This window comes from Pseudorca crassidens, chromosome X, assembly GCF_039906515.1.
Source record: "Pseudorca crassidens isolate mPseCra1 chromosome X, mPseCra1.hap1, whole genome shotgun sequence".
NCBI lineage: Eukaryota > Metazoa > Chordata > Mammalia > Artiodactyla > Delphinidae > Pseudorca > Pseudorca crassidens.
This window is the reverse complement of record NC_090317.1, coordinates 113654251-113681669: the sequence shown is the minus strand read 5'-3', so window position 1 is coordinate 113681669 and position 27419 is coordinate 113654251. Positions and strand designations below refer to the sequence as shown.

The 27419-nt window shown below is 39.0% G+C and overlaps 1 protein-coding gene and 1 long non-coding RNA gene across 2 annotated transcripts in view; both read right to left on the bottom strand.

The window, feature by feature from the left end:
• Nucleotides 1-221: 221 nt before the first annotated feature.
• LOC137216892 (uncharacterized) lies at nucleotides 222-6933 on the bottom strand. Its single transcript, XR_010939881.1, has 3 exons — nucleotides 6838-6933; nucleotides 5961-6119; nucleotides 222-4071 (listed from the first exon to the last, which is right to left on the bottom strand). It is a non-coding gene; the product is annotated as an uncharacterized lncRNA (long non-coding RNA).
• Nucleotides 6934-7091: 158 nt separating this feature from the next.
• Nucleotides 7092-27419, bottom strand: part of APOO (apolipoprotein O) — a 58204-nt gene continuing 37876 nt past the window's right edge. Inside the window, exons 6-9 of the mRNA XM_067722401.1 lie at nucleotides 26008-26099; nucleotides 22516-22596; nucleotides 10751-10816; nucleotides 7092-7346 (exon numbers count right to left, since the gene is read on the bottom strand). Of these exons, the coding sequence (XP_067578502.1) occupies nucleotides 10781-10816; nucleotides 22516-22596; nucleotides 26008-26099 (209 nt within the window). The 3' untranslated portion in view covers nucleotides 7092-7346; nucleotides 10751-10780. The remainder of the gene's footprint in view (nucleotides 7347-10750; nucleotides 10817-22515; nucleotides 22597-26007; nucleotides 26100-27419) is intronic.

The window sequence follows — 27419 nt, the reverse complement described above, 5'->3', positions numbered from 1 at the left end:
CAATAAACTACAATACAATATAAACATAACTTTTATATGTCCCAGGTGGGATGGTGCAAGATTTCATCACACTACTCATAATGGTAATTTAAAACTTACAAATTGTTTATTTCTGGAATTTTCCATTTAATATATTGGGAACTTGGTTGACTATGGGTAACTGAAACTGGGTAACTGAAACTGCAGAAAGCAAAACCATGGATAAGGGGGGACCACTGTACTTTAGATACCATATCAGTGGAATCACACAGTATTTGTCCTTTTGTGACTTATTTCAATTAGAATAATGTCCTCAAGTTTCATCTACATTGTAGCATGTTGACAGGATTTCTTTCCTTTTTAAAAAAATTTTTTGGGTTTTAGATTTCCTTCATTTTTAAGGCTGAGTAATATTCCATTTATGGATATATTACATTTTATTTATCTGTCGATGGGCATTTGGGTTGCTTCCACCCCCCAGCTATTGTGAATTATTGTGTTTATAGTGTTGCTATAAACACAGGTATGCAAATACATACACAGTCTTTTAAAAAACATCTTTATTGAGATATAATTCACAAACCATACAATTCACCCATTTAAAGTGTACAATTCAATAGTTTTCCATATATTCAGAGTTGTGCAACCATCACCTCAATTTTAGAACATACTCATTACCTCAAAAAGAAAACCATTAGCAGTCACTTTCCCTCCATGCCCCTGCCCATGATGGTCAGTTTTATGTATCAACTTGGCTAGACTACAGTCCCTAGGTGTCCAATCAAACACTAATCTAGGTACTGCTGTGAAAGTTATTTTCTAGATGTGATTAAGTCCATAATCAGTTGACTTAAATCTAAGTGGGCCTGATTCAATCAGCTGAAAGGCCTAAAAGCAGAACTGAGGTTTCCCTGAAGAAGAAATTCCACTTATGGACTATAGCTTCAGCTCACACCTGAGAGCCTGCCCTTCCTGATGTCCTATGGATTCTGGACTTGCCTAGCTAACCCCCACAATCACCTAAGCAAATTCCTTGCAATAAACCTCTCAGTATATATCTCCTACTTGTTCTGTTTCTCTAGTTGAACCCTGACTGATAACACTCCCACCCTACACAGCCCTAAGCAACCACTAATCTACTTTCTGTCTCTATGGATTTGCCTATTCTAGACATCTCAAGTAAATGGAATCATACCATATGTGATCTTACAATACAATATGTGACTGGTTTCTTTCACTTAGCATAAGGTTTCAAAGTGTCATCGATGTAGCATTTATCAGTACGTCATTCCTTCCATGGCTGAATAATATTCCATTGTGTGAAAATACATTTTGTTTACCTATTCATCTGTTGATGGACATTCAGTTGTTTCCACTGTTTGGCTGTTATGAATAATGATGCTATGGACATGTGTGTACAAGTTTTCATGAGGACCATGTTTTCATTTCTCTTGGGTATATACCTAGGAATGGAATTTCTGGGTCATATGAATACTCTAGGCTCAATATTTTGAGGAACTGCTGGACTGTTTTCTTCACATTCTCATCAATGCTTGTTATTGTCTGCCTATTCTATTATAGCCATCCTAGTAGATGTGATGTGGTATCTCACTGTGGTCTTCACTTGTATTGCCCTAATGACTAAGGATGTTGAACATCTTTTTCATGTATTTATTGGCCATTTGTATACCTTCTTTGGAAAAATGTCTGTTCAAATCCTTTGCCCAGTTTTAACTGGGTTATTTGTCTTTCTATTGTTGAGTTGTAAAAGTTCTTCATATATCTGGACACCGACTCTTATCAGATATACGTCTTATTATACAAATATTTTCTGCACTCAATGGGTTGTCTTTTAATTTTCTTGATAGTATTGTTTATAGCACTAAAGCTTTTAAATTTTGAGATAGCCCAATTTATCTATCCTGTCGCTTGTACTTTTGGTGTTGTATCAGAGGAACCATTGCCCAACACAAGGTCATGATTTACTCCTTTACCAAGAGTTACTCCTATGTCATCTTCTGAGAGTTCTGGTTTTAGCTCTTACATTTAGGTCTATGATCCCACACAGTCTAAAATCTTACCTATTTGGTAGTGCTTTCCCAGGGAAGTATTTATGGCACCATCAAAAAACAAACAAACTATTGTGTTTAAAACAAAATGTGCAATGTGTGCTCTTTAGCATTCTGATCTGGGCTGAGAACAATATTTGAAATGAGCTAGTGCTCTCTCTGTAGGACAAATAAATGCTTTCATAAGTACGTCACTTTTGAATGGAGTGCAGTTTATGACCTATTTACTTATGAACTAGCCCAAACAGCTTGCCTCCATAGCGTGAGGGAAGGAAGAAAGACTCTATTGTAAGAATCAGAAAAAAAAATCCAATCACTAATTTGGTCTAAATAAGGGAGCTTAGTTTTTGGTGGCTTTCAAAAACTACTTTCTTGTTGCTTGAGGAAGACGAATAAAAACTGTTTTTTAATGTCTTGTGACCTGGAAATATTTAATGTAAATATAATAGTCCTTTTATATTTATGTTTTTCCTCTAAAGCAGAGGGGAAGATGGCACAACATAAATGAGACAAATAGCATCTCAACATGCTGTTTTGCGTGTCCCCAAGATTACCCACACATTCGGCAATTCGCTGAAATGACTCACAGGACAGCATACGGTTGTCCTCGTGGCTTAGGTTTATCACGGCAAAGCGTACACAACAAGACCAGCGAGAGAAAAAGACAAGGGCAGAATCTGGAGAAATGCACGCATAAGCTTCAGAGACTCTCTCCCGCCCAGCCTAACAGGGATACATGAGTGTCTTCCCTTCTCCAGCAGAAAAACTGCCGCCACACACGTGCAATGCTTCTGCCGCAGGGAAGCCCATTAAAGAGACTCAGCACACAAGGTTTTTACTAGGGGCTGGTCGCAGAAGCAGCCCCTGCCTAGCAACTACCAAAATTCACGAGCCCCAGAAGAAAATCAGGTGTTTGCCATAAATCACATCATTTGCACAAACAATCTACGTGACCTGACAGAGCAAAGTCTGGTGCCTCAGCCTTTATCAGCTTGGGGAACTTCTGAGAAGCTGAGTTTCCTAAGGGCCAACCCTGCAAGAAAGTCTTTCTAAAGATGGCAGTCTCAGGCCTGCTATGTTAACTCTCTTCTGCACAGAGGCCATCGCATTCACTTAAGCTCTAATTTGAAATTTACTTAAGGAAACATTCAAATTTGGTGTCTAATGATATTCTGATTTTGTCATCATTTTAGTGAGATGAAGTTTATACTATCAATGAATTTTAAAAAGTATATTACAACAGCAGATATTGTATGGTGCATGTTTAAGCTAAGAGATTTTTAAAGGACAGTGGCATACCTTACTATGCAAACAGATATTAATTTTAAATTAAACATATCTATCCATTAAAGCACGACTTGTAGGATCTCAGCTGGTACTACTCTTAGCCAGACATTAAAATTCCTATTCATACTGAAAGTAATAAGACATTAAATCTTGTCTAGGACTTCCCTGGTGGTGCAGTGGTTAAGTATCCGCCTGCCAATGCAGGGGACATGGGTTCGATCCCTGGTCCGGGAAGATGCCACATGCCTTGGAATAACTAAGACCGTGCGCCATAACTACTTAGCCCGCACTCTAGAGCCCGCGCACCACAACTACTAAGCCCGCATGCTGCAACTACTGAAGCCCACGTGCCTAGAGCCCGTGCTCCGCAACGAGAGGCCACCATGATGAGAAGCCCGTGAACCGCAATGAAGAGTAGCCCCCGCTCACCGCAACTAGAGAAAGCAGCAAATACCCAGTGCAGCCAAAAATAAAATAAATAAAATAAATAAATTTATTTTAAAAAAATCATTCCTCCAACCACACTCAAATTTGGGGTCACTAACAAAATCCCAGTATTGTGTCAAATAAGCATTTAAAGGACTCACTAATGACTTCACTTTTGAGTGTGGGGAGCAGTCTTCGCATCCTGGATTTTCCTCCATCTTTGCATTTGTTTTTTGTTCCACCTGTCCTGTACACTCCCAAAACAGGCCAGCACTGAAGTGAGTCTTCAGTGTGTACCTTCAGGGTGTACCTGAGAGGAGAGAGAATTTACGGAGTGACTTTGCCAATGCTGAGCCTGAAGACTACGTCACAGGTGGGAGGGTGGGCAGGGAGAAGAGTCACTTCCTTCGCTTTTCTTTTGCCTTCAAGAGTCACAGCTAAAGTTGAACAACTAAGTTCTAGAGCTGATTAAGATGATAAAGGCCCTTAAATGTGAAATATAGGTGACTCAGCACTGAACAAAATGTGAAATAGTGAAACGCTTGTTTATGAAAACAAACTTTTCTCCCACTGAGAAATGTGCTTGGCTATCATTTCATAAACTTAAATAAGCCTGAACTTCGGTTATATCTGGAGTTTGACCTAATTGTACCTTTAGAACTATGTGCTGGCTAATTATTGACTTGAAATCTGAACCTCTCAGAAGGGAAACAAAACATCAGACAGGAGGTAGACAGGGTGAAAACCAAAACCTCAAGCAAGTTTCTTTCAACCAGTGGTGAACAAAACCATTATTGCAAATATTTACTTTTAATTAAAATTAAGCCTCGGATGAGGGTGTAGTCCCACAAATATACTGCTGGTCCCTCTGACAGTGGTTTTTGCATTAACTTGGGTGGGTGCAATGAATTAAATAAAAAGTGAAAACATACACTCACAGTAAATTCCTCAGCTCCTATAAATAATCATGAATAGTGCTGGTCACAGACGAAAATGTTCCTCTAAATACCTAGCCTTTTCCAAAAGATTGTGCCAAGTGTGTTCATCAAGATAGGAGAATGAGGAAAACATAATCTCTTTTTTTTGCTGAGCTCAAGCATTCTGAATTTTATCTTTAAACTAATGAAAATCATCATTACTCATTACTTGGCCTAATTTTAACTGTCACAGATTTGCTATTTAACCACAAGCTAGTTGCATTTTTCTATCTCTATATGTGAACACAGGCATTTTACATATATTTTGAATTTTCTTTGAGCCATTTAGATATAATGTCATTGATCCATTTAGGGAAGTGCTTTGCATCACACAGGCCTCTACTGGGCTGGGATCCAGCACTGCACTTAGCACAAAAGCTGCTGACCCAGCAGCCCAGGCACCTGTTAGTCCACTGCCTGGGTGGGTGGTCCCTCAGCGGGCCTCGATTCTTCTATCTACTACTATTATTGTGACTCTGTCCCAAGGCGTGACATAGGTGATAAGATTGATGAAGGCATTCTTTAGCGCCACTAGTCTCTTTCTTTCCCACTGAAACAATTGCTTTTAAATCTTGATTTTTGACAAAGCAATCTTTCTTAGGACACATTATTACAGAATAAAACATGCCACATCTGTCTCTTCAGAGAAGCTTAAATCACTCTGTATGGTAGAGAACGTTGTCTCCAAAGCCCTAAAGTTATTCAAATAGAACCATCCTGATTAAGTTAGAGATAAATTGGATTGAGAGTCAGTCTTATTATAAGAAAAAATGGTCATAAGAAACAGAGTAAAGAGTGTAAATGTAAGTAGAGAGTATTACCTCAAGACAGAGAAAAACAGAGTACAAATGCACTGAGGTCAGGAAATAAGCCAAAAAGGAAAGATAGAAAATAGCATTAGAAAAGTATAAACAGCTAGGGAAATGTAAGATACTATAATATGAAAAATTTATATTCCCTGCAGTTCAAAGTTCATGGAAGGCATGCAAAAAGTATTAAATACAAAAAAAGGCAGCACTGGATACAAACAGCCATGAAAGGAAAAGATCATAGCATAAAAGCAACTGAGTTGCCCTGGGTGGGAGGTGATTCACTTGTTATCCTAAATATGGGCCAGATACTACTGGGTGCCAGCTCTGTGAGACCCACCGTCCTTGGAGGAGTTAAGAGATTTTAAGGCAGTGTTTCAACACGACTAAAGTGTTAAAAATGGAAGTAATACCTTCCAATTAGGAGACTCTGAAACACCTTTTGATTGATGATCTCCAGAGCACACTGCGGTGGGGGCCATTCCTTCATCTTCTCTAGATCAAGAGTGAGGAAACCTGTGGATTCTCTACTTTCTGGAGGTGACAGAGGAAGCCAAGGCAACGGGAAAAGCCTGAAACAATAATAGTATATTTATAGTGAGATATTATAATTTAGGCACAGCTTTAATGTATTTGGTTGACTGGTATAGTAACACGAAAGTATTTCAGTATAGCAGGAAATAAAAGATTTCTGGGTCACTAGGGGGATTATTCTGGAGACAAATATGCTTCGGCTCATTAATCCAGTAACAATGCTGGCACCGTTCCTGTCATCTTGGCTCTGTCAAATGTATTTAACATTAACATGTGCATGTTCCATTTGTGTATTGCTATCCTACCAACTGCTATCAGTTCTGGAAGGTCAACAATTTAGGAATTAAATTGACACTATAAGAATACAAAGATGACTTATAATTTCTAAGCTTGACTGAAATTTGGAAATTCTCAATCCTCTTTCATATAGTTTCCCCACCCATCCTTCCTGGCTGGCTGACAAGTCAAAAGAAACTCCTGCTGTTCCCACCAGCACCGGGAAGACGGAGTTCAATGAGCTGTGCACTTAGAGGCCACAAAGGCAAATACAAGGCCTACATACAGAGAACCAACACACACAACCACACACCATTCCTCCGCTGGCAGAGGACAGAGACTACGTCATTATGCATCTCCCGCTGGCAGTCAAGAACCGGAAGATCTGTACAAGCTGGGAGGCAATGGCACACAATAAGGGGTCACAGTCATTGTTCTTTTGTATGTCTTCTCATCAGGGTCAGGCAAACTTTTACTTACAAGTTTTGCTCCTTGTGCTGGCAACAGAAGCATCGTCTCTCTGCTCCAGAGCCACTTTTCTCAACTTGACCTTTGGAGACTGCCTGACAGCTGATGCTAAGAAGCAGAGTGAATGGTTTTAACATACACACACACCATGCACACACGCATACCCCCACACACACATACAGGTACACTCAGAGACACACACAGGGACATCAGATACACTTAAACTGTCACTCAATAAATAATAAGAGAAAAAAAAGCAGGACAACTTTTTTTTTAACTTAGAATTTTAATTATGTACATAAATAGCAACATGAGAATGAGGAGTTCTAAGACTTATACATTATCTCTAGGTGAAAGAATTTCAGATTAGTCCACTTGGAGTATGGCATCACCCAAGATAACAAAGAGGCCTAGTATAGTTTTTCCTGAAGAAGAATGCCAACTTACTACATTCAGTACTGACTTCTCTGCCATTTTTCTGTAGAAATACTGGTTTATCATATGGAGTTTCCAATGTTTACCTATAAATAAAAGAAAAAGAAAACCATAAATAAACAGTTCCCCCCAAAATAAAAACAGCTCTAAGGTTTTGCAGTTTGAAAATTCTTTAGGTTTAAGTGATCACATCAAATACTTATAATACCATTATATGACCATGAGGATGACAATGAGCCAGAGAAATCTGTAATTATTCCCATTTTATAAATGGGTACACTAAAAACCAGAAAGGTTTTGTGTTACATCAATACTACATGCAGATTCTCAGCTAGCTGGGTATCTGAGATAAACAGATGGATGGGTGAATAAATTAAAAATAAACGCTTAAATGGCACAGGACACACTACATCGCTCCCCTTCTGAAAACCAAACAACTACATTTCCATCCATCTGCTGGAGGAGAGCATGATTACATCATTGCTAGTCTGACGCATACCTTTCCTCACATCACCCCATCATTCTTTTCTGGAATGAAACACACATCAAATCCAAAGACACCAAAGACAAACCAACTCTTCTCCAGATTGCCTTTTTCCTAATACATAATGAACCTACTTAGCAATTAGAGGTTTATAAATATTTCAGTTTTAATATAAAACTAAAAATTCTTAAACATCTAAACCACTAACTTACCTTTTCTATCTCTGTTTATTAATCTGTTTTGAACTTCTCTAAGAATTCAATAGATTTACTGCATTGTTAAAAAAAACTACAAACTGCCAGTAATCTATATTAATAAGGATTCAATAGATCATGGTAGTCCATACTAGGAAATTATGAAGCAGCTAAAGGAGGAATGAGATAGATCTATAAGTACCAACAGGGAAAGATGTACACAACATATTAAGTGAAAAAAAAGCAAGTTCATTCAATATAACTAAACATGACACTGTCTACAAAGTACTCTTACCAAAAAATTGAACCTAAATCTGATTTAGCCTTCAGATCCAACTATCAGTTTATGGGAAATGCAGAGAGGAGAGGAACCAAGAGATAAACAGAATGACACTAAATGGATGCACTCAGCCACAGCCAGAGCATGGGAAATTTAAAGGAAAAATAAGCCCAGTTTTTCAACAAATAAATGATAAGAGAAAAATGAGGGAGAAGGAACTATTACAGTTTAAAAGGGACTTAAGACATCTGAAAATAAAGACAGTTTATATCTTTGTAAAAAAATTAAAAAACAAAAAAATAAAAGGGACTTAAGAGACTCATCAGTCAAATGCAGTGGCAGATCTTGTTTGGATCCTGACTCAAACAAAATAACTGTAAAAAGTTATTAACGAGACAATCAGGGAAATCTGCAAACTACCTGAATATTAGATGATATTACGGAATTAGTGTTAATTTCTTCAGGTGTGATAATAAAACTGCACTATGTGCCTGCATGGAGCTTTCAGTATACTTGCAAAACAGTACAAGGAATATGATCTCATTCTATCAAAAACCCAAAAGCATGTATGGATGCGTGTACATGTGCATGTGCACGTGTGTGTGTGTGTGTGTGTGTGTGTGTGTGTGTATTACACATAAAGAAAAAAGTCTGGAATGATGGACCAAACTATCAACAGAAATTACCTCTGGGAAAGGAATGGAGGACAAGACAAGCTTTAAAAATATTTATCTAAAAAAACTCTTTACAACAAATATGCATCACTTTTATAATTAAAAATTACGTCTCCAATAAAGAGCTAACAAAAATTAAAAATGAAATCAAGGCTGTGTATATAGTAAGCTGAACTCTGGCCCAGAATATTTTTGAAAGAATGAAGTGGATATGTACATGGTTTTCCTTTATTCTGTGGCTCGTTGCCCCTGTAAAGAAATATAACCATATTCAGTGTAAAGTCTCTGAAGGACATGTGTGACTTCCTGGCTGCTTACCCACCAGTCGCCTTTCTAACAGCATATCTGATGCACACCGGGCTCCACTTTCCAGAGATGCCAGTTCTGCGGTGGGGTCTACGCCTCTGCTTTTTAACAAGCTTCCCAGGTAATTTGTATAACAAAATTTGAGAAATGCTGATTTGGGGTTACTATATGAAAGGCTGTGATGTGAAAGAGGATCTGGATTTATTTTCTGTGACTGCTAAGGCAAGATCAGACCATTGTGTAGGAGTTACAAGGAGACGTATTTTTGCTTAGTATAAGAAACAGCTCCCTAAAAATTAGGACTGCCCAAAGATGGCTGTCCTGTGGGGTGCTTTTCTTATCAGTGGAGGTGAAAAGTGGGAACACACAGGGCTACAGAGAATTTACGCTTGAGGCTGGGGGTTGGGCCAGATGATCCTTTTCAAATTCTAAGATTATATGACTCTCTAGGTCTCTGAAAACACAGAGACAACTTGAGAAAGAAAACCTCAAACCCAGAGCTTTCATGAGTTTTAAATAGTAGCCATGCCTTATGATAAATGTGACACTGATTTTTTTAAACAAATTTCTATTATAAAGAAAATGCATATTCATTGCAAAAAATTTAAAAATACATAAAGTTATACAGAAGAAAAAATATAAAAATCATCCATAATCCTACTATCTGAAGATACATACTTAAATTTTTGTTGTATTTCCTGGTCATTATCCTCTCTAAAAATGTATCACACTAGCCTTTTTTTTTTTTAAATTTAATAATTGTGCATATGTTCCCATGCAATTAAATATTATTGAAACATAATAACATTCCTCTTTATGGACATACCATAATTAAACCATTTTCCTGTAGCTGAATATTTAGATTGTTTCCAAATTCAATATAATCTAATTACCATGAAATCATAAGTGCTATTATATAATTTTTAATATATACACAAAATAATATTAACATAACTAGTGTTTTCTACTTAGCAAGTACTCAATGGGTAAATACTGAACATATGAATGAAAACAAATGGTGAATTGAGTATACGACCAGAAGAAATCACACTGATTGACTTTATCAGATACTATCCTAAATTTCTCTAGACTCAAGTTACTCAAATCCACAAAGAAAGACAACGACACCTATGAATTCCCTATGTCACTTACTCTATATAATTTTGAGCTTCTCTACAATTGTCATGCATTCAGCAAATGTTTATTGAATGATTATTAGATGCATACAACTGTGCTTACTATAGTGAAATGCTGTCTGAAAAAAAAATAAGCCTAGGAAATAATTGTTTGAAATAGGTTTATAGACAAATCCCAAATGTCGAGTTCTAGCTTGTATTAAAAAACCCAGGTACTTCTCAGGAACAAACACAATTAAAAAGTCACAGCACTTAAGCCCAGAAATTAAAGATGGAATGAAATATCATCCTGACCCTTATGTGTCCACACGAAGTTGAAATGGCTATAATTAATCAAATTAAATTAATTAAAGACAAGTCATTTCAATTGGTGCTAATAATGCTAAAAATAACCACAGAGTTTTCTTGTTCTTTACCTGATTAAAATGGGCAGAGCATGGAGTATTCTACTTATTTCCGGGTGAATTCTTCACATTTTCCGACTTGTAAAACAGAAAGTAAGAATATTAATGCAGTTTGAAAAGAAATAGTAAAACTTCTAAAGAAATAGTAGACTGTTTCAAAGTGCACATCTTCACCTTGTGACTGAATATTATCTGATGCAAAGTGACCCATGTCTCGGTAAACTGAAGGAATTACTAGGGCTCCCTGAGGGCCCTGCTGTAGAAAGTGACTCAGGCACAGAGGAGAGCAGGAAATAAAGCTCCATTAATCCTTACTACACAGATTTGGCCAACAGCTGATTTGATAAAAAATCCAATCAATAGTGAAAAGATTTCTTTACTACTTCATGCCACTGTAATTGTTAAAGAAGGTTACTGAATCACTTTGCTGTACACCTGAAACTAACACGACACTGTAAATCAATTATACTCCAATAAAAAAAAAAGAATAGTCATCATGATCTGAAACTAAAAAAAAAGGTTTCACACCTATGGGACGGTTTCCTGTGGGTACTCTGCTCCGTATATCATCCAACATAGGGGCTAAATCACAAAACATGTTTACTCTGGAAGAGGTTATAACCAGACGGCACCCATTCCACCTGGCCACCATCTGGGAACATATAATTAGGTCACGTCATCAATGAAAAGTAAGGTAGGAAAGGTTCTAGTGGGAAAAGTTCACGTGTTAAATGTTTAAGGCCTCACTTGCTTTCCCAGATGTTTTTAAGACTTTAATTCTGAAAACACATTAATAAGACCTGATGTACGTCAAGGATCTGAGCTCTCATGAGATGGCAATCTGAAAAACACTAGGCTGTAGTTGGGTGGGCAATAGGGCTGTGACTCTGTGGTCTAGACTTGGTGCAGGTTCTGCCGGTGACCTTCTCTCGGAGTTATCCATGGGTGAAGGAGGGGGGAATGTGAGAAAGCAGGAACACACGCCTAACCCTGTAATTTCAGAGCATGGCTCCTAGGCAACTTCAGGCTTACTGAAGTGGTTGAGAACCTGTCTCTAAGCATAGTGATCATACATCTTGGCTTGCCCAAGTTATACATACTGGTTTATACTTATTGTCCCAGCATAATTAATAGTGCCCCGTTTCACTCTCAAGAGTATCCTGGTTTGGATGATAAATTATATGGTCACCCTATCTACAGACCACATTCCCATGATGATGGAGTTCTGGGGAAAGAGGCCATACGTATTGCTTGGTGGATCATCACACAATATCCAGGTCTACTTGTTGCTCTGAACAGAGCTCTACAGGACTCAGCGCCTATGCCTTACACTATTCCTTGAGAGCCACTTTCACACACACACACACACACACACACCCCAGAGTCATTCTTGCTGTTGCTCTTCCAACTTGCCAAGCTCTTTCCTGGGATAGGACCTTTGCAAAATAAATCCCTTGACCTAGACTGGTCAATCCCAATTTTGGTTTGGCTAAATGCTATTCATCCTTTAGATCAAGGCTTTCCCCTGTCCTCTGCCCTTCGATTCAGATAAGAACCTTTTATTCACATTGATAGCATCCATGTACTTCCTGATTTGTGTAATTCTTTCATTCATGTTTGAATCCTTCACAAATATATTTAAGTTTCATGAGGGCACAATACTCCTAGGACCTCCTAGCATACAGTATTCAAACAGTTGCTGAATAAACAAATGAAATGAGCTAGAACCTAGAGACCTGATGAGTGTTTAAAAAAAAGTTTGGGTATGTAATTAATGAAGAAGAGATAAAAAGAGGCTTATGAAGGCAAGTGAGATAACTATGTCCAACAATTGGGTCTGTCATAAAAACCATGTGGTTCCCTACTTAGTTAATCAAAAATATAAGATAAGATATACTATCTTAGAATAAGATAAGAATATAAGATGCTAAATTCATAAACTTTTTTATCCTTTGGACATTAAGAAAATGAGTACATAAAGACATTCTTCTGGTTGAAGAAAACAACTGTTGCTAGGAAATTTTTCTTGTTTGACTACATATCACTTATAGTATAACAAAACATGCAGTCAAATATCTCACTAATGAAGTATTGAACCCATCCACCCTATTACAAATCAGATCTCTCTTGGCACAAACCATCATCATCTCAGCAAAAACAACATTCTGACTTCAAAAGACAGTTTGTGACTTAGCACAAGCCAGAAATCAAATTTTTTTGCATTTTCGGACAGTTTTATTTAAAATATTTTACAATGCAACCATTCTCCTTATATCTAATTTCAATACATACTGGGTTTCATTGTTTTTTTAAAGTGATTGATACATTTTATTTAACCCAACACATCTAAAATACTATTATTTCAACATGTAATCAATATAACATCAATCAACATTAAAATTATGAGATAGTTTACAATCTTTTTGTTTGTACCATGTCTTCTAAATTTGGTGTGAATTTGCGCTTACAGCATACCTCAGTTCAGATTAGCTACACTTCATGTAGTCAACATCTGGTGCCTGCCATATTGGATTGCAAAGGGCTAGAGGAATAAGCTAAACAGCACTGCACTGTGATGGTTAATTTTATGTGTCAACTTGGCTAAGCTACAGTAGAAATTTTATTTTCTTACCATGTCCATGAACATGAATAATAATTTCTATTAGCAAAATTGAAACATTTGTTTTAATCAAAATATTTATTTCTAATTAGTATGCACTGCCATATGAAGGGGGATTTCTAGCCAAACCTCTGAGGTACAGCAATCCACTTGAAATGTCTGATCCCCTCACCAGCTGAATTATTTTGATCAATTACTTAACTCCTCCAAAATGCAGTTTCCTCGTTTATAACATGGAGATAATAATAGAACCTGCCTCACAGACTCTTCCTGAGCATACAGTTAGCACACAGGGCCAAGCTCACAGCAAGTGCTCAGTAAAAATGACCTATCCCAAAAGAAACGAAACTGAGTTATCTGTAGTGACGTGGATGGACCTAGAGACGGTCATACAGAGTGAAGTAAGTCAGAAAGAGAAAAAATAAATACCGTATGCTAACACATATATATGGAATCTAAAAAAAAAAAAAGGTTCTGATGAACCTAGGGGCAGGACAGGAATAAAGACACAGACGTAGAGAATGGACTTGAGGACACAGGGAGGGGGACGGGTAAGCTGGGGCGAAGTGAGAGAGCGGCATGGACATATACACACTACCAAACGTAAAACAGATAGCTAGTGGGAAGCAGCCGCATAGCACAGGGAGATCAGCTCGGTGCTTGGTGACCACCTAGAGGGGTGGGATAGGGAGGGTGGGAGGGAGACGCAAGAGGGAGGAGATATGGGGATATCTGTATATGTATAGCTGATTCACTTTGTTATAAAGCAGAAACTAACACACCATTGTAAAGCAATTATACTCCAATAAAGATGTTAAAAAAAAACTACCTATCCTATGTGGTAGGTCACTTAACTTTTTTGATGAGGAAATAAAAGGTAAACATAAATGACCTGTTACAGACCCCAGTGAAATTCCAGTTCACTGGATGTGGTAGGCAGAATAACGGCCCCTTCAAAGATGTTTGCACCCTAATCCTGGAACCTGTGACTGTGCTACCATACATGGCAAAGGAGAATTACGGTGGCACTGGAGTTAAGGTTGCTAACCAGCTGACCTTACAATAGGGAGATTATCTTGGATTATCTGGGTGGGCCCAATCGAATCACATGGGTTCCTATAGTCTAAGAGGATGGAAGACAGGGTCAAAGAAATGGGACATGAAAAGGACTCATCTGCAGCAGCTGGCTCTGAAGACGAAGGAAGAGGGCTGGGAGTCAAGGAATGCTGCAGCCTCTAGAAGCTGGGAACTACCCTCAGCTGACAGCTAGCAAAGCAGACCTTGGTCCTATAACTGCCAAGAAACTAAATTCTGTCAACAACCTCAAGGAGCAGGAAGCGGATTCTCCCCTGGAACCTCCAGAAAGGAATGCAGCCCTGCTGACACCTTGATTTAGCACCGGACTCCTGACCTACAGAGTCTAAGATAATAAATTTGTACTACTTTCAGCCAGTAAATTTGTGGTCATTAGTTATGGCTGCAATGGGAAACTAAAACAGATAGGAGGACTTTTGACTAAGGAGTATAATAAGCCCTAGGGCTCCATTTTCCATGAGGAAATGTTACCTTCTCCTAAGCAGATGTCACATGACATCTATCATGGTTACCATTTCTAAAGTCTGTCCATTTTCTCAGCTTCTCACATGGATAAACTCAATCCTTGAAACAGCCCCATGAGGTACTACCCCCATTTCCCAAGAGCACCAGAGCGACTTCCCAAGGTTTCAAGGCTTGTAAGAGGTGGGGGTGGGGTGGGAGTGGGGGAAGAGCCCGGTGCACCCACTCTGGAGTCCACTCTCTTGGCCACCAGGCCATGCTGCATCCTGCCTTGTCTACCTTTCCTCATACCAAAAGTGTATGCCTTTCGAAAAAGCAGACTTCTTTTTTCAGGATTTCTTACTTTTTATTTTGTTAAGTAATGATGTTTTAAAAAAAAGAAAGGGACTTCCCTGGTGGCACAGTGGTTAGGAATCTGCCTGCCAATGCAGGAGACACGGGTTCAATCCTGGTCCGGGACGATCTCACATGCCGCGGAGCAACTAAGCCCGTGCGTCACAACTACTGAGCCTGCGCTCCAGAGCCCACGAGCCACAAATACTGAGCCTGTGTGTCACAACTACTGAAGCCTGTGCGCCTAGAGCCTGTGCTCCGCAACAAGAGAAGCCACCGCAATGAGAAGCCCACGCACCGTGACGAAGAGTAGCCCCTGCTCCCCACAACTAGAGAAAGCCCGCGCACAGCAATGAAGACCCAACGCAGCCAAGAAAAAAAAAAAGAAAAATCATTGCCTAGTACCTTTATTTCTTAGAATTTTAAACAGCAAAAACTAGAAAGGACACAAATTCAGAACAAATTTAGCTTTATGGAAAACCCACCACATTGTCCTTATTTTTATTTTATTGTGGTAAGAACGCTTAATATGAGATCTGCCCTCCTGACAAATTTTTAAGTGTACAATACAGTAATGTTAACTATAGGCACTATATTGTACAGCAGGTCTCTAGAATGTATTCATCTTGCATAACTGAAACTTTATACCCACTGATTAGCAACTCCCCATTTTCCACTCCCCCCAGCCCCTGGCAACCACCACTCTACTCTCTTCTTCTATAAATTTGACTATTTTAGATACTTCATTTAAGTGGAATCATACAGTATTTCTCCTTCTGTGACTGCCTTATTTCAAAGATGATCACTTTAAAATCACATAACTTACAGCAAAACTTGAGTGTGTTTAGAAAGCTAAGGAATTTCGAATGGAGAAAAAGAAAGCAGGACACATTTACTCAGATTGATGGCTGCTGCTTCCCTTTCAATTTCCTGCTGAGCCAGCAAAGGCTTGAATACAACTATAAAAAGCTCAGCTTTAGAAGTTCTGCTCAGTTTTCATGTTAGTAACAGGTTTACATTTCTTTTATATTTTCCTTACCTTCAAAGAATTATTAAGAATTTTCTTTTTAGTTATTGTTGGTCTTTAACAGTCATTCTACAATTCTTTGATAGTAACTTGTCACATTTTTTAAAAATCTAGTGAAAATTAAACATGACTTTTAATGAAACACACTGCTGTGTTTGACTAATGTAGAAGACAACTCCAAAAGAGCTATCTGTGACCCTGGAGCCTGACACCCACAAATAGCCTCCATCTCTGAAACTCAGGCTTTGAGCTGGGACTATTCTGAAAGGGTTTCAGATTAGCAACGGACAATCAATAGTTTCATGCTTTTATTAAACATCTAGAGTCAAAGAGTGAAAACCGTAATGGAAAAGATCTATGAATCAACTACATTAAGTACTTCTGATCATCAAGAGGCACCAAAACTGAAGAAACAAGCCTCAAACTGGGAGAAGACATCTGCAAACATGTGACCAAAAATATTAGTATCTAGGAAAAAATAAAGAACTCTTATAATCATTAAGAAAGGAACTAATGACCCACATGAAAAATGGCCAAAAAGGGCTTCCCTGGTGGCGCAGTGGTTGAGAGTCTGCCTGCCGATGCAGGGGACACGGGTTCGTGCCCCGGTCCGGGAAGATTCCACATGCCGCGGAGCGGCTGGGCCCGTGAGCCATGGCTGCTGAGCCTGCACGTCCGGAGCCTGTGCTCCACAACGGGAGAGGCCACAACAGTGAAAGGCCTGCGTACCAGGAAAAAAAAAAAAAAAGGCCAAAAGACATAAACAGGCATTTGAAGAAGAAACCAATAAACATGTGAAAAGATGCTCAACCTCATTAGTAATCAAAGGAACATACATTAAAACAACAATGAGAGATTCTGAGACCATTTTGACATGCCAGACAGCGAGGAAACTATTGCAGAGTCCTTGTGTCATGTCAAAAGGACGCAGAGCCAACTTCTACTGGCCAAAATGGAACAATCTGAACTCCAACAAGGATAAGAAATACAAAGCATTCAAACCCAAATATATTTAAATCTACAAATTCAAAATGATTCTCAAAAAAACCCCACTAATTGGTGACCTTCTGAGGATGAGAGGGAACCAATTTATTATTTTGAAAACCAGATAAACAAGAGCAAAAATTGAGCATTTATCCTAACTTTCCTATAACTGTGTAACTAAATAGTATATGAGGGGAAGCAGTTCCTTATTAAAGTGTTCTAGCTATTATGTGAAATGACAGAAATAGAATATCACCATTTTCCAACTCCCAGTGAGTCAGTAGGTCTAGGCATTGAGCCTCAATAGCCACTAACACCAAAATGGTAAAGTGAAGCAAAAACTTAGATGCCTACATAGACCTATAGCCTTGCCAATAGGATCAAACACGAACTTGATTAGGCAGCCTCTGGATCCAGTGGCCAATCTACAGGAAACGTAGAGAAGAAAGGAACACGTTCAACTGCACCGTAAGCGTGCAATCCGCAAAACCCAAACTGTTGGAAACTCTACAGGTCCGACACGCCAGGTTCCTTTAACAGATACAGTGTAAGGAAAATAAGAGGATGGAAGGGGAACCAGTAGATTAAGTGACTTAAAAGGGAAAAAAAAAGACTTAAAAGGAATATCAAGTCAGAAATAACCATGGGCAAGACTAAAGTGACAGGGATAAAGACTTAGGTGATAAAGCCATTAAGAAAAACAGGGAAGTTACTTCCTACTATGGAAGTCAGGATAGTAGGTAGTTTTGGATGGAAAGAGAGGAATGTGATTGGGGTGAGCTACATGGAAGGGCTTCTGGGGAGGCTGGCAAAATTCTGGGTTTTTGTCCTAGATGATGGTTACAAGGGTATGTGCCTTATAATAATTCACTCAGCGATAAAAAAATCAATTTAAAAATTGTTGAAGGAAAGCACATTATTGTGGCAACTGAGGAAATCTGACTATGGACTGTATATTAGATAATGATTATGTAAACAATGAAATGTCAACTTTCCTGAGCATGATAATGGTATTGTGATTATATCAGTAAATGACCATGTTCTTTAGAAATATATGCTGAATTAGATATGGGTAGAAAGCGCAGTATCTACAACTAACTCTCAAATGGTTCAGAAAAATAAAATACACATGTGTGTGAGCACCCAAGCATGTGTAAAAAGACAAAGCAAATGTAGCAAAACGTTAATTGGTGAATCTATGTGAAGGGTATATTCATTATACTATTCCTGCAACTGTTCTGTAGTTTTGAAATATTTTTTCAAAATAAAAACTGGGGAACAAAGTAAAGACATACACACGCACGCACACACACACACACACACAAACACACAAACACACCCCACAGTGAAAAACTATTTCAAAGGCACCAGACTGGCAAAAATGGAAAACTTGTCATCTAGTAAAATTGACGTGCAGACATTATGAACTAGGAATCCTGGCCTAGAAAAACTCTTTTTTTAATTTAATTTAATTTAATTTAATTTAATTTTTGGCTGCGTTGGGTCTTCGTTGCTGAGTGCGGGCTCTCTCTAGTTATGGCAAGTGGGGGCTACTCTTTGTTGCGGTGCACGGGCTTCTCGTTGCAGTGGCTTCTCTTGTTGTGGAGCACGGGCTCTAGGCGCGCAGGCTCAAGTAGTTGCAGCATGTGGGCTCAGTAGTTGTGGTGCACAAGCTTAGTTGCTCCGCAGCGTGTGGGATCTTCCCGGACCAGGGATCGAACCCGTGTCCCCTGCATTGGCAGGCAGATTCTTAACCACTGTGCCACCAGGGAAGTCCCTGGCCTAAGAAACTCTTAATAAACCATGACACATGTACAGAAATATGCTCAAAGCTGTGTGTGCAACGACAATATACTGAAAGCCACCTAGTTAGCCATCAACATGGGTATTTTCCCACAAAGAAATATTCCATAGCAGTGTAAATTAATAAATTACGGGCATACACAACCCATTAACATAATGTTTAGGGAACAAAACAACTTGCAAAATAACACATATAGTAAGACTCCATCTAAACTATATATTTATTTATATGTATATTTGATATTTATATTATAAAGGCAAAAAACAGGCAAGCTCAACTACAGTGTTTTAGAATAAATACGTTATGTGGTTCAACTAAAAGAAAAAGTTTAAAGAAAAACAATGGAATGAAAAGCACAAAATTCTGGATAGTGGTTCTCTCTGGGGAGATGGAAGGGCCCAGGAAGAACTTGGAAGACATTGGTAATTTCCTATTTTTAAAGATGGATGGTTTGTTGGTATATGTATGGTCATTATATTGTTGGATTTTAAACTGTAAATATACATATATATGCAGTTATTTTATATTATATATGTTGTATTTTATGACATATTTTATATGTTCTTTTATCTCAAAAAAAGAAAAAAAACCTAGACCCATTATGATGACAATATTTCTGGACACACCCATCTTTGCTTCACAGTTCAGACAAAGAATTCATTTTAGCTGAAGCAGATAAATTCCTCTTCACTGACCAATGACAGGACTGAAAGACCACCTCATCCAAACTTCGTTGATAGAAGACTCAGTGCAAACATTTAGAATTAATTCCTAAAAGGGAAAAGAGATGTGGCAGAGCAAAAAATGCCACAGACTGATGGTTTCTGAGAGTAATACAGCTCCATGGGAAATAATATAATTGAGAACTGAACCATCATTCATACCACTTAAAATTTCAGGGCCCCATTATTTGATAGTGAAATGCCATTGTCTTTTATTGATTTCCCTGCCCCCCACTTGTTGGACTTTGTGGGTTTCAGTATTTTTTGTTTGTTTTTGCTTTATTAAGGAGAGCAAAGACTTAAGCTACCCTGGAACAGGAATCTTTGGGGGCCCGGGAATTCTTTGAAGGGAACTGAAGAACACCTCATGGAGGAGATATTTGTCTGTTTCTTAGCATGTCTGGAAATTGGTTTTCAAGTTAGGCTTCAATTACCAGTCTCAATTAGGTGCAATCTGATTCATAATTGTTTGTACTATAATAATGTAACAGATGTACCTACTTTTGGTTGTAAGTAGTCAAAGAAATTTGTGGAATGCGGGGATCTAGTTCCCCTGCACTGGAAGTACAGAACCTTAACCACTGGACCACCAGGGAAGTCCCTCAGGGCCCCATTTTAAACACAATGTCCACAAATTTCTTTGACTATTTACCACCATTTGATATGATATGTACATATCAAATAATTCCCCAAATCTAACTATATCAAATCTTGAATTAATAAGGCCTTCTGATATTTTTCATTTAAAACTTGTGCTAAATGTTTAAGTAGTCAACATCCATTTTATTATCTTCTATTCACAACAGATAGCTGTCAGGACAACTGTGCTTTGAGAGTAAGTGAATGGAAGAACACTAAGCTCTCAGTGACACTCAAGAGGGCAAGAGCATAGAAGGAAGACCAGAGACGACATGCAGACCAACCCCAGGCTAATTAGGCATCTTTACTATCTCGCTCCCCAAAGACTTGCATGTAAATACGAGTAGCTGTAATATCCAACGTTTTCAAATTACAATAAAATGCTGTTCTGCTTAGCTTGCATTCCAACCACAGTCCCATTGGTGTGCACGTGTCTGCCTGACACCACAGTGAGCGCTCAGAGGCTCCCAGGGGATCCCCCCCACCATAGCTTTCATGTGCATCGGTTCTGCACTGACACCACAGTGAGCACTCAGAACTGAGGAGGAGTTTCATTTTCTACATTTCTTTCTAAGGCTGTGTATAGTTTTCCTGACATTCTGTTTCCTTTCCCATATTAAACTCAGTGTGGACTTCAGGAATTTTTTAAACAGGAAAGAAAGCTTCCAAAGAAAATGTCAGAGAAATGAAAATAAAACTATGAGCATTTATTCTTTAAAAGGGATTGCCAAAGGGCACTTGATATTAATATAGAACTTCCTACTCAAGAGCTAGTTTAAACAGGCTCAACAGAGACTAATTCATTTACAAATCACCAGTACAATAATTAGTCTTAAGATTTCACTGGAAGATTATTTATGTAACTAATGAGGAGGGCTTATAATTTATTCTGTTAATGTTACTTCCAAATTCCAGTTTGAAATCCTGGGTTTTGAGATAGGTATGTATGTATTTATCTATTTATCTATCTATTTATTTATGGGCCATGCCGCATAGCATGCGAGATCTTAGTTCCCCGACCAGGGATCGAACCCATGCCCCCTGCAGTGGAAGCTCGGAGCCTAACCACTGGACCACCAGGGAATTCCCTAGGTATTTATATTTTTTAAAAGGGTATTCTGATTTGAGATGACAGGAGTCAAAAGTATTCTATGATACAGAAGGTATGTTAATAATAAGAACCCTAATTCTTCCTTATCGAGCTGTGCCTCTGAGTGCTTGGAGGAGGCATGATGCCTTGTTCTATATTCTCTAATCCTTATCAGAGGAAAGAGAGAATGTCCCAGCAAACATAGGCAACATTTAATCAGCTAAGTGGCTGTGAGAAGAGACAAAAAAATGACCTGTCCTTATAATTCCACAACCTTTTCCCCTCTGCTGTTTGCCCACCAGTCAGCACAATGGCCTGTAACTGGTGGCTGGTCCTGTATTTGCCCTTAACTGGACAGTACTGATAAAGCGAAGAACAAAGCCTATGGTGAATGAAATATCAAGAGGAGTCTTGGTTATTTGTCTTTTGCTGGGAGCATAGCATGTTCCCTTTGAATCTAGTTTTTTTTTTTTTTTTTTTTTTTTTTGCGGTACGCGGGCCTCTCACTGTTGTGGCCTCTCCCGTTGTGGAGCACAGGCTCCGGATGCACAGGCTCAGCGGCCACGGCTCACGGGCCCAGCCGCTCCGCGGCATGTGGGATCTTCCCAGACTGGGGCACGAACCCGTGTCCCCTGCATCGGCAGGCGGACTCTCAACCACTGCGCCACCAGGGAAGCCCTGAATCTAGTTTTGATAAAACTTTCAGATAATATGCAACACTTTGAGCAAACTGTAAATACAATACAGTGGAAATTATGGTCTAAGACTGAGGTGGAATGTATTTTATGGCCCCCACTTATTCAGCCCTGCTGAAAATAATCAAATGCACAGAGGTTCTATTGCTCCTCCAATAAAGGCCACCAGAGAATCTGAGCTAGAAGCATAAGGAAATACAAACAGAAAAAGCAAGAGCAAGCAACAGGGCATCAAGAATTTTATAAAACCTGAGAGAAACCACATATTTAAACCAAAAGGAAGATAATGAAAAAGATCTTTCTCACCTTTTGAATGTTCTCCTTCCACAAATCTTCTACGACTATGTATCCACGTAAACCCCAGTCATATAATTTCTCCCCACTGACCTTGAAACAAAATATAGAAGACACATTGCTATTCCATACATGAAGTAGTAAGGAAGAGAATTTTGTTTTCTTTTGCCCTGTTTCCAAAAGAACTGTATTTAAGCATACGACAAACAAAGGAATCTTGGAACATACACATTAAAACTGTGCAATGTAAGCAAATAAAAGATAGTAAGAATGATAGCATAAAAAGAAAAAATAGCTTCCCAGTGTATAGTTACTGTTTAAAATAATTTGCCATAAATTATAGGTGTATATTTCAAACTTTCACAATTTCAAGGAAAAAAAATGTAGATCATTGCTGATATGGGAAATGCCTGAAGATCAGACAAGAAGGAAGGCTTCTACCTATCACATCTAGCATGTAACAGCCAAACAAGTCTGAAAATCAAGCTTAAAATCAATCATTCATTTTTGGGGCTAGGTAAAAAAAATAGGTGAGCCCAGTAAAGATACTCTCAGTCTTTCCAGATCCCTCAAAACATAAAGTCTTCGAGTTTCTACAGCGATTTTGCCTCCTGTTTCAAAATCCTTTCTACAACATCCTGAGAGGTAGGCCCCAGGGTCAGAGAATATTTTGGGGTCAGTGAGCTCACTACCTTAAAATGCACTTGTCCAACTTTGGCCTGTTGGCTTTAATTGTTGGAAACTTTTTTTTTAAGTATTGAGCTTTCTTAAAAAAAAATGCTTCCAATAATTTGCATTCGTTCGTCCTACTTATGACCATATTGATTATTCTTCTAAATGACAGTACTTCAATTTTCTGAAAGCAGTTATTATTCTCTTCCTAGTTTTTATAATAATTTGTCTGTGTATAGCATTTTACTTTACAAAGCACATTCACATGATTTATCTCTATTCTATATAACAACCCTATGTGGTAAGTAGGCAAAGACTGTAAGGAAATATTCAGAGGCCGAGTGACTAAGATCACAGTGCTAGTAAATCCAGGGGTTGCTGCAACATGCTGGTTTCTTAGAAGTTATATTCTTCCAGTTGCTCCAACTGTTCTTAGGACATGATATGATTCTCACACCCACTGGTAGACATATCAAGCATTTATCATGAGTATGGCACTGTTTTCAGTGCTTTAAATTTGAGAGAAAAATAATATTTGCCATCACTTTAAGGGTTTTCTTACAGTACTTTTCTCCAAACACTACTGAACAGAAAACAGAATATAAGTGATTAAGTGGCTTGTCCAAGGTCATGGCATTCATTAAAAAAAAAGAAAAAAAAAGAAGAGGAAGTAGAAAAGAAACTGTGAAATAGGAACTAAATGACACTAAAACGGTATCAGAAATTCTCTTTCAGTCGCTGATGTTGTTTTGTTTTATTGTGGCAAATACACATAACATTTACCATTTGAACCACTTTTAGGTGTACAATTCAGTGGCATTAATTACATTCACAATGCTATGCAGCCATCACCACCATCCATTTTCAAAACGTTTTCATCATCCCAAACAGATCACTAATGTTTTATATCTAGTGAAACTAGTTAATTGCTTTGCTCTGGCTTACCCTAGGTACAAAATAAAAGACAAAACTCCTTCCCCCTGACTTTAAAAATAAATTAGAATACAACTCAGATTTGCATGCTACTATCTTGGTTGTGAATATAAAAAATCTTTTGCAACATATGCTGTGGCATATAAGATAAAAAAAGGCCTCTACTCAGAGGGCAGCCACATATGCTTCTCAGCCAGCAGCCAATTTACTATTTAAACCATAACAGACTGAGATGATGTTTGATTATTTTTATGATCTAGGGCAGGCAGACACGATTCACTGTTCCAGAGCTGGGGCTGAAGCAGGCAGAGGATCAGTAACTGTCTGCCTCCAGGACTGCTGTAAGCAATGACAAGGCCATGCTATGAAGATCTTACTGGTATTTGCCACCAAAGGCAACAATTTCCCGCAGCTGGAGCCACTGGGCTCCCACCTGCAACTGCAGCACCGTCTAGGAATGTAGACTCGATACTGTCACAAGGACTGCAGGGGGCACAGTTTCAGGTCATTTTGGCTCAGAGCCCTCAGGGCCGAAATCTGGTGATGGCACTGCTATTCCTCCTAGGACCAAGTGTCAGTGTGAGATGGCAATTCTGGCAAATGAGTCCTTGTCTCCGTAAGTTGTCTAGGACCTCAAAATCTCGAGTCTGCCTTGCTCTTGCAGTTTTCCAAGGGACTCTACATGTAGAGTCGCACTAAGTCCACACACCACTGCCCTGAGAGAGTCTAGTCTTTATCAGTGGTTCTCAAATATTATGGGCTTGCTAAAAATCCCCCGGAGGGCTTGCTAAACCACATATTGCTGGCCCTAACCCTCAGTGTCTGAGTCAGTAGGTCCGGGTTGGGGCCTGAAAATTTGCATTTCTAACAAGTTCCCAGGTGATTCTGATGCTGCTGGTCCAGGGACTACACTCTGAGAACTGCTGGTCCAGCTGTTATGGACTGAATTGTATCCCCCAAAATTCATATACTGAAGCCCTAACCCACAGTGTTAATACAGTAGACTGTATTTGGAGACAGGGCTTTTAGAGAGGTAATTAAGGTCAAGTTCATCATAAGGGTAGACCTCTAATCTAACTAGTGTCATTATAAGACAAGGATGATACACCAGGGGAGTGCACGCACAATGACAAGGCCATGTGAGGACACAGGGAGAAGGTGGCCATCTGCAAGTCACGGAGAGAGGCCTCAGGAGAAACCAACCTTGCTGATACCTTGATCTTGGACTTCCAGCCTCCAGAACTGTGAGAAAATAAATTTCTGTTATTTAAGCCTCACAGTCTGTGGTATTTTGTTACGACAGCTCAAGCTGACTAAGGCATCAGCTTCACCCGTGTTCTTGCCACTGTGTTCTACTTGCCAGGATGCCATCAAACTGAGGCCTGAAGGGTAGGAAAGGAGCAGCCAACTGACAGCCCTGAGAAAGGCGTTCCCAGCAGAAGGGACTGCACTCCCTGTAGTCCCCAGCAAGGAAAGCGAGGCTAGCACCATGATGAGGGAGAAGGCGCAGAGGGCCAGAGCACAGGCCCATGCCTGCAACTCCAAGGAGGGCAGGTTGTGACCAGATAAGCCCAAACTGAGAATGACCTGTAACTAGCAGCTTTGGAATTTGAGTCTCTAGATTTCCATGTAATTAGGCAAAAAAAAAAAGGCATAGCAAATTTTCTTTGATTAATATTCAAATTAGCATGCATTCTCTGAATACTGACATTGGAAGGAGGGCCAGAAGTGAGGTACATAGTGCAGAAAAACATTTAAATTTGTTGTAGTTCATTTATATGTGCAAACAAATTTTAGTCTGGTGTTAGAAAGGCTGCAAAATAAAATTAAATTAAGCAGTAAACCCATACATACATAAGCAAGAACAAAGGACATGCAAGCTTACTGAATCTAACTTACCTGGACAAATACAATGGCTTGTTGTGGATAATAAAGAGAGGCAGCTAATCCCATGAAAACAGGTGGATACACCAGCTTCTTTATTTTTGAACCTATTAAAAAAAAGGTTATGGACACCATCAGAGTATTCATTATCTTTACCATTACAGTTTGTGTCATATATCTAACATTGAGTAAGACTTCTTTGGTCTTAGACTGACAGAGAATGTGCCTAATATATGAACCAAAAAGGACCACCACATTTTCATAGCTTTAGGAAGATACAATTCACACAACTCACCCACTTAAATTGTACCATTCAATGGCTTTTAGTGTATTCACAGAGGTACAAGGCCATCACCACAATCAATTTTAGAAGTCATCACCCAAAAAGAATCCCCACATCTGTGAGCAGTCACTCCCCAATTCCTCCATGACCTCCAGCCCTAGGAAACCACTAATCTACTTTCTAACTCTATGGATTTGCCTACTCTGGACATTTCGTATAAATGGAATTATATAATATGTAGTCTTTTGCACCTGGCTTTTTTCATCAATACAATGTTTTCAAGAGAACTACCATTTCTAAGCAAACAGAAAAAAAGATTGTTTTAAAAAGAAAACCACACATTATTTTGGTTTCTAAGGTTTACATTCTTTCATAGTAAACTGGCTTCCTATTTAAATACTGAATGCAAGCATTCCTCTCCTCTCCTTTCCAATACCCCATAAAAATAACAGTAAAAGAATAAAACACAGATAATAAACCCACAACGAAGAGAAAATGTATGGAGGGGCTATTGGCTATTAAGAAGGGTCAGCAAAGGTTCAGAAAACGGAGAGTGGATGGGAGCAAAAGGACAGACAGCCCTTAAATCCTGAGGAGGGGCCACAGCAGAGGAGGGAGCAGAATGTCCCTGGCAGCCCAGAGATGTCAGGTACCATGCAGGGTGGAGAGGGCAAACAGGGATCAAAATAGGGGGAGAAATACAAGTCCTGTGCGTGGACCAGGTGAGCCTCTCCTTCCTCCATGCCATGCCTGTGCAAAACTGCCTGTGGCCATGCCATCTCGCCAGACAAAATCTTAAAAGGGGGGCAGGATATCGCTAAAGAAATGCCATGGATTTGCTGCTGAGAACCGAGACAGCTGGTGTGAGTGCATGTGCGTGTTAGTGCTGAAGAGTCCAGCCTTCACTGTCACCCCCCCACCTAAGGGCAGTCCCCTTTTGGCTCACCCTGAGGGAGAACCTGCTTGCCAGCAAGCCCCATCTACACACAAAATGTTCTTATTAGAGTTTCAATTGCCTTGTTCTTTCTTGTTTTGTTTTTTGCCTTGTTCTTAAACATGACTGTACAACTGAGGAAAGCTGAGGAAAGCCTGCAACATACAAGAGAAGATCAAGACAAGCAAGAAGGAAAAATGACCCTAAAGG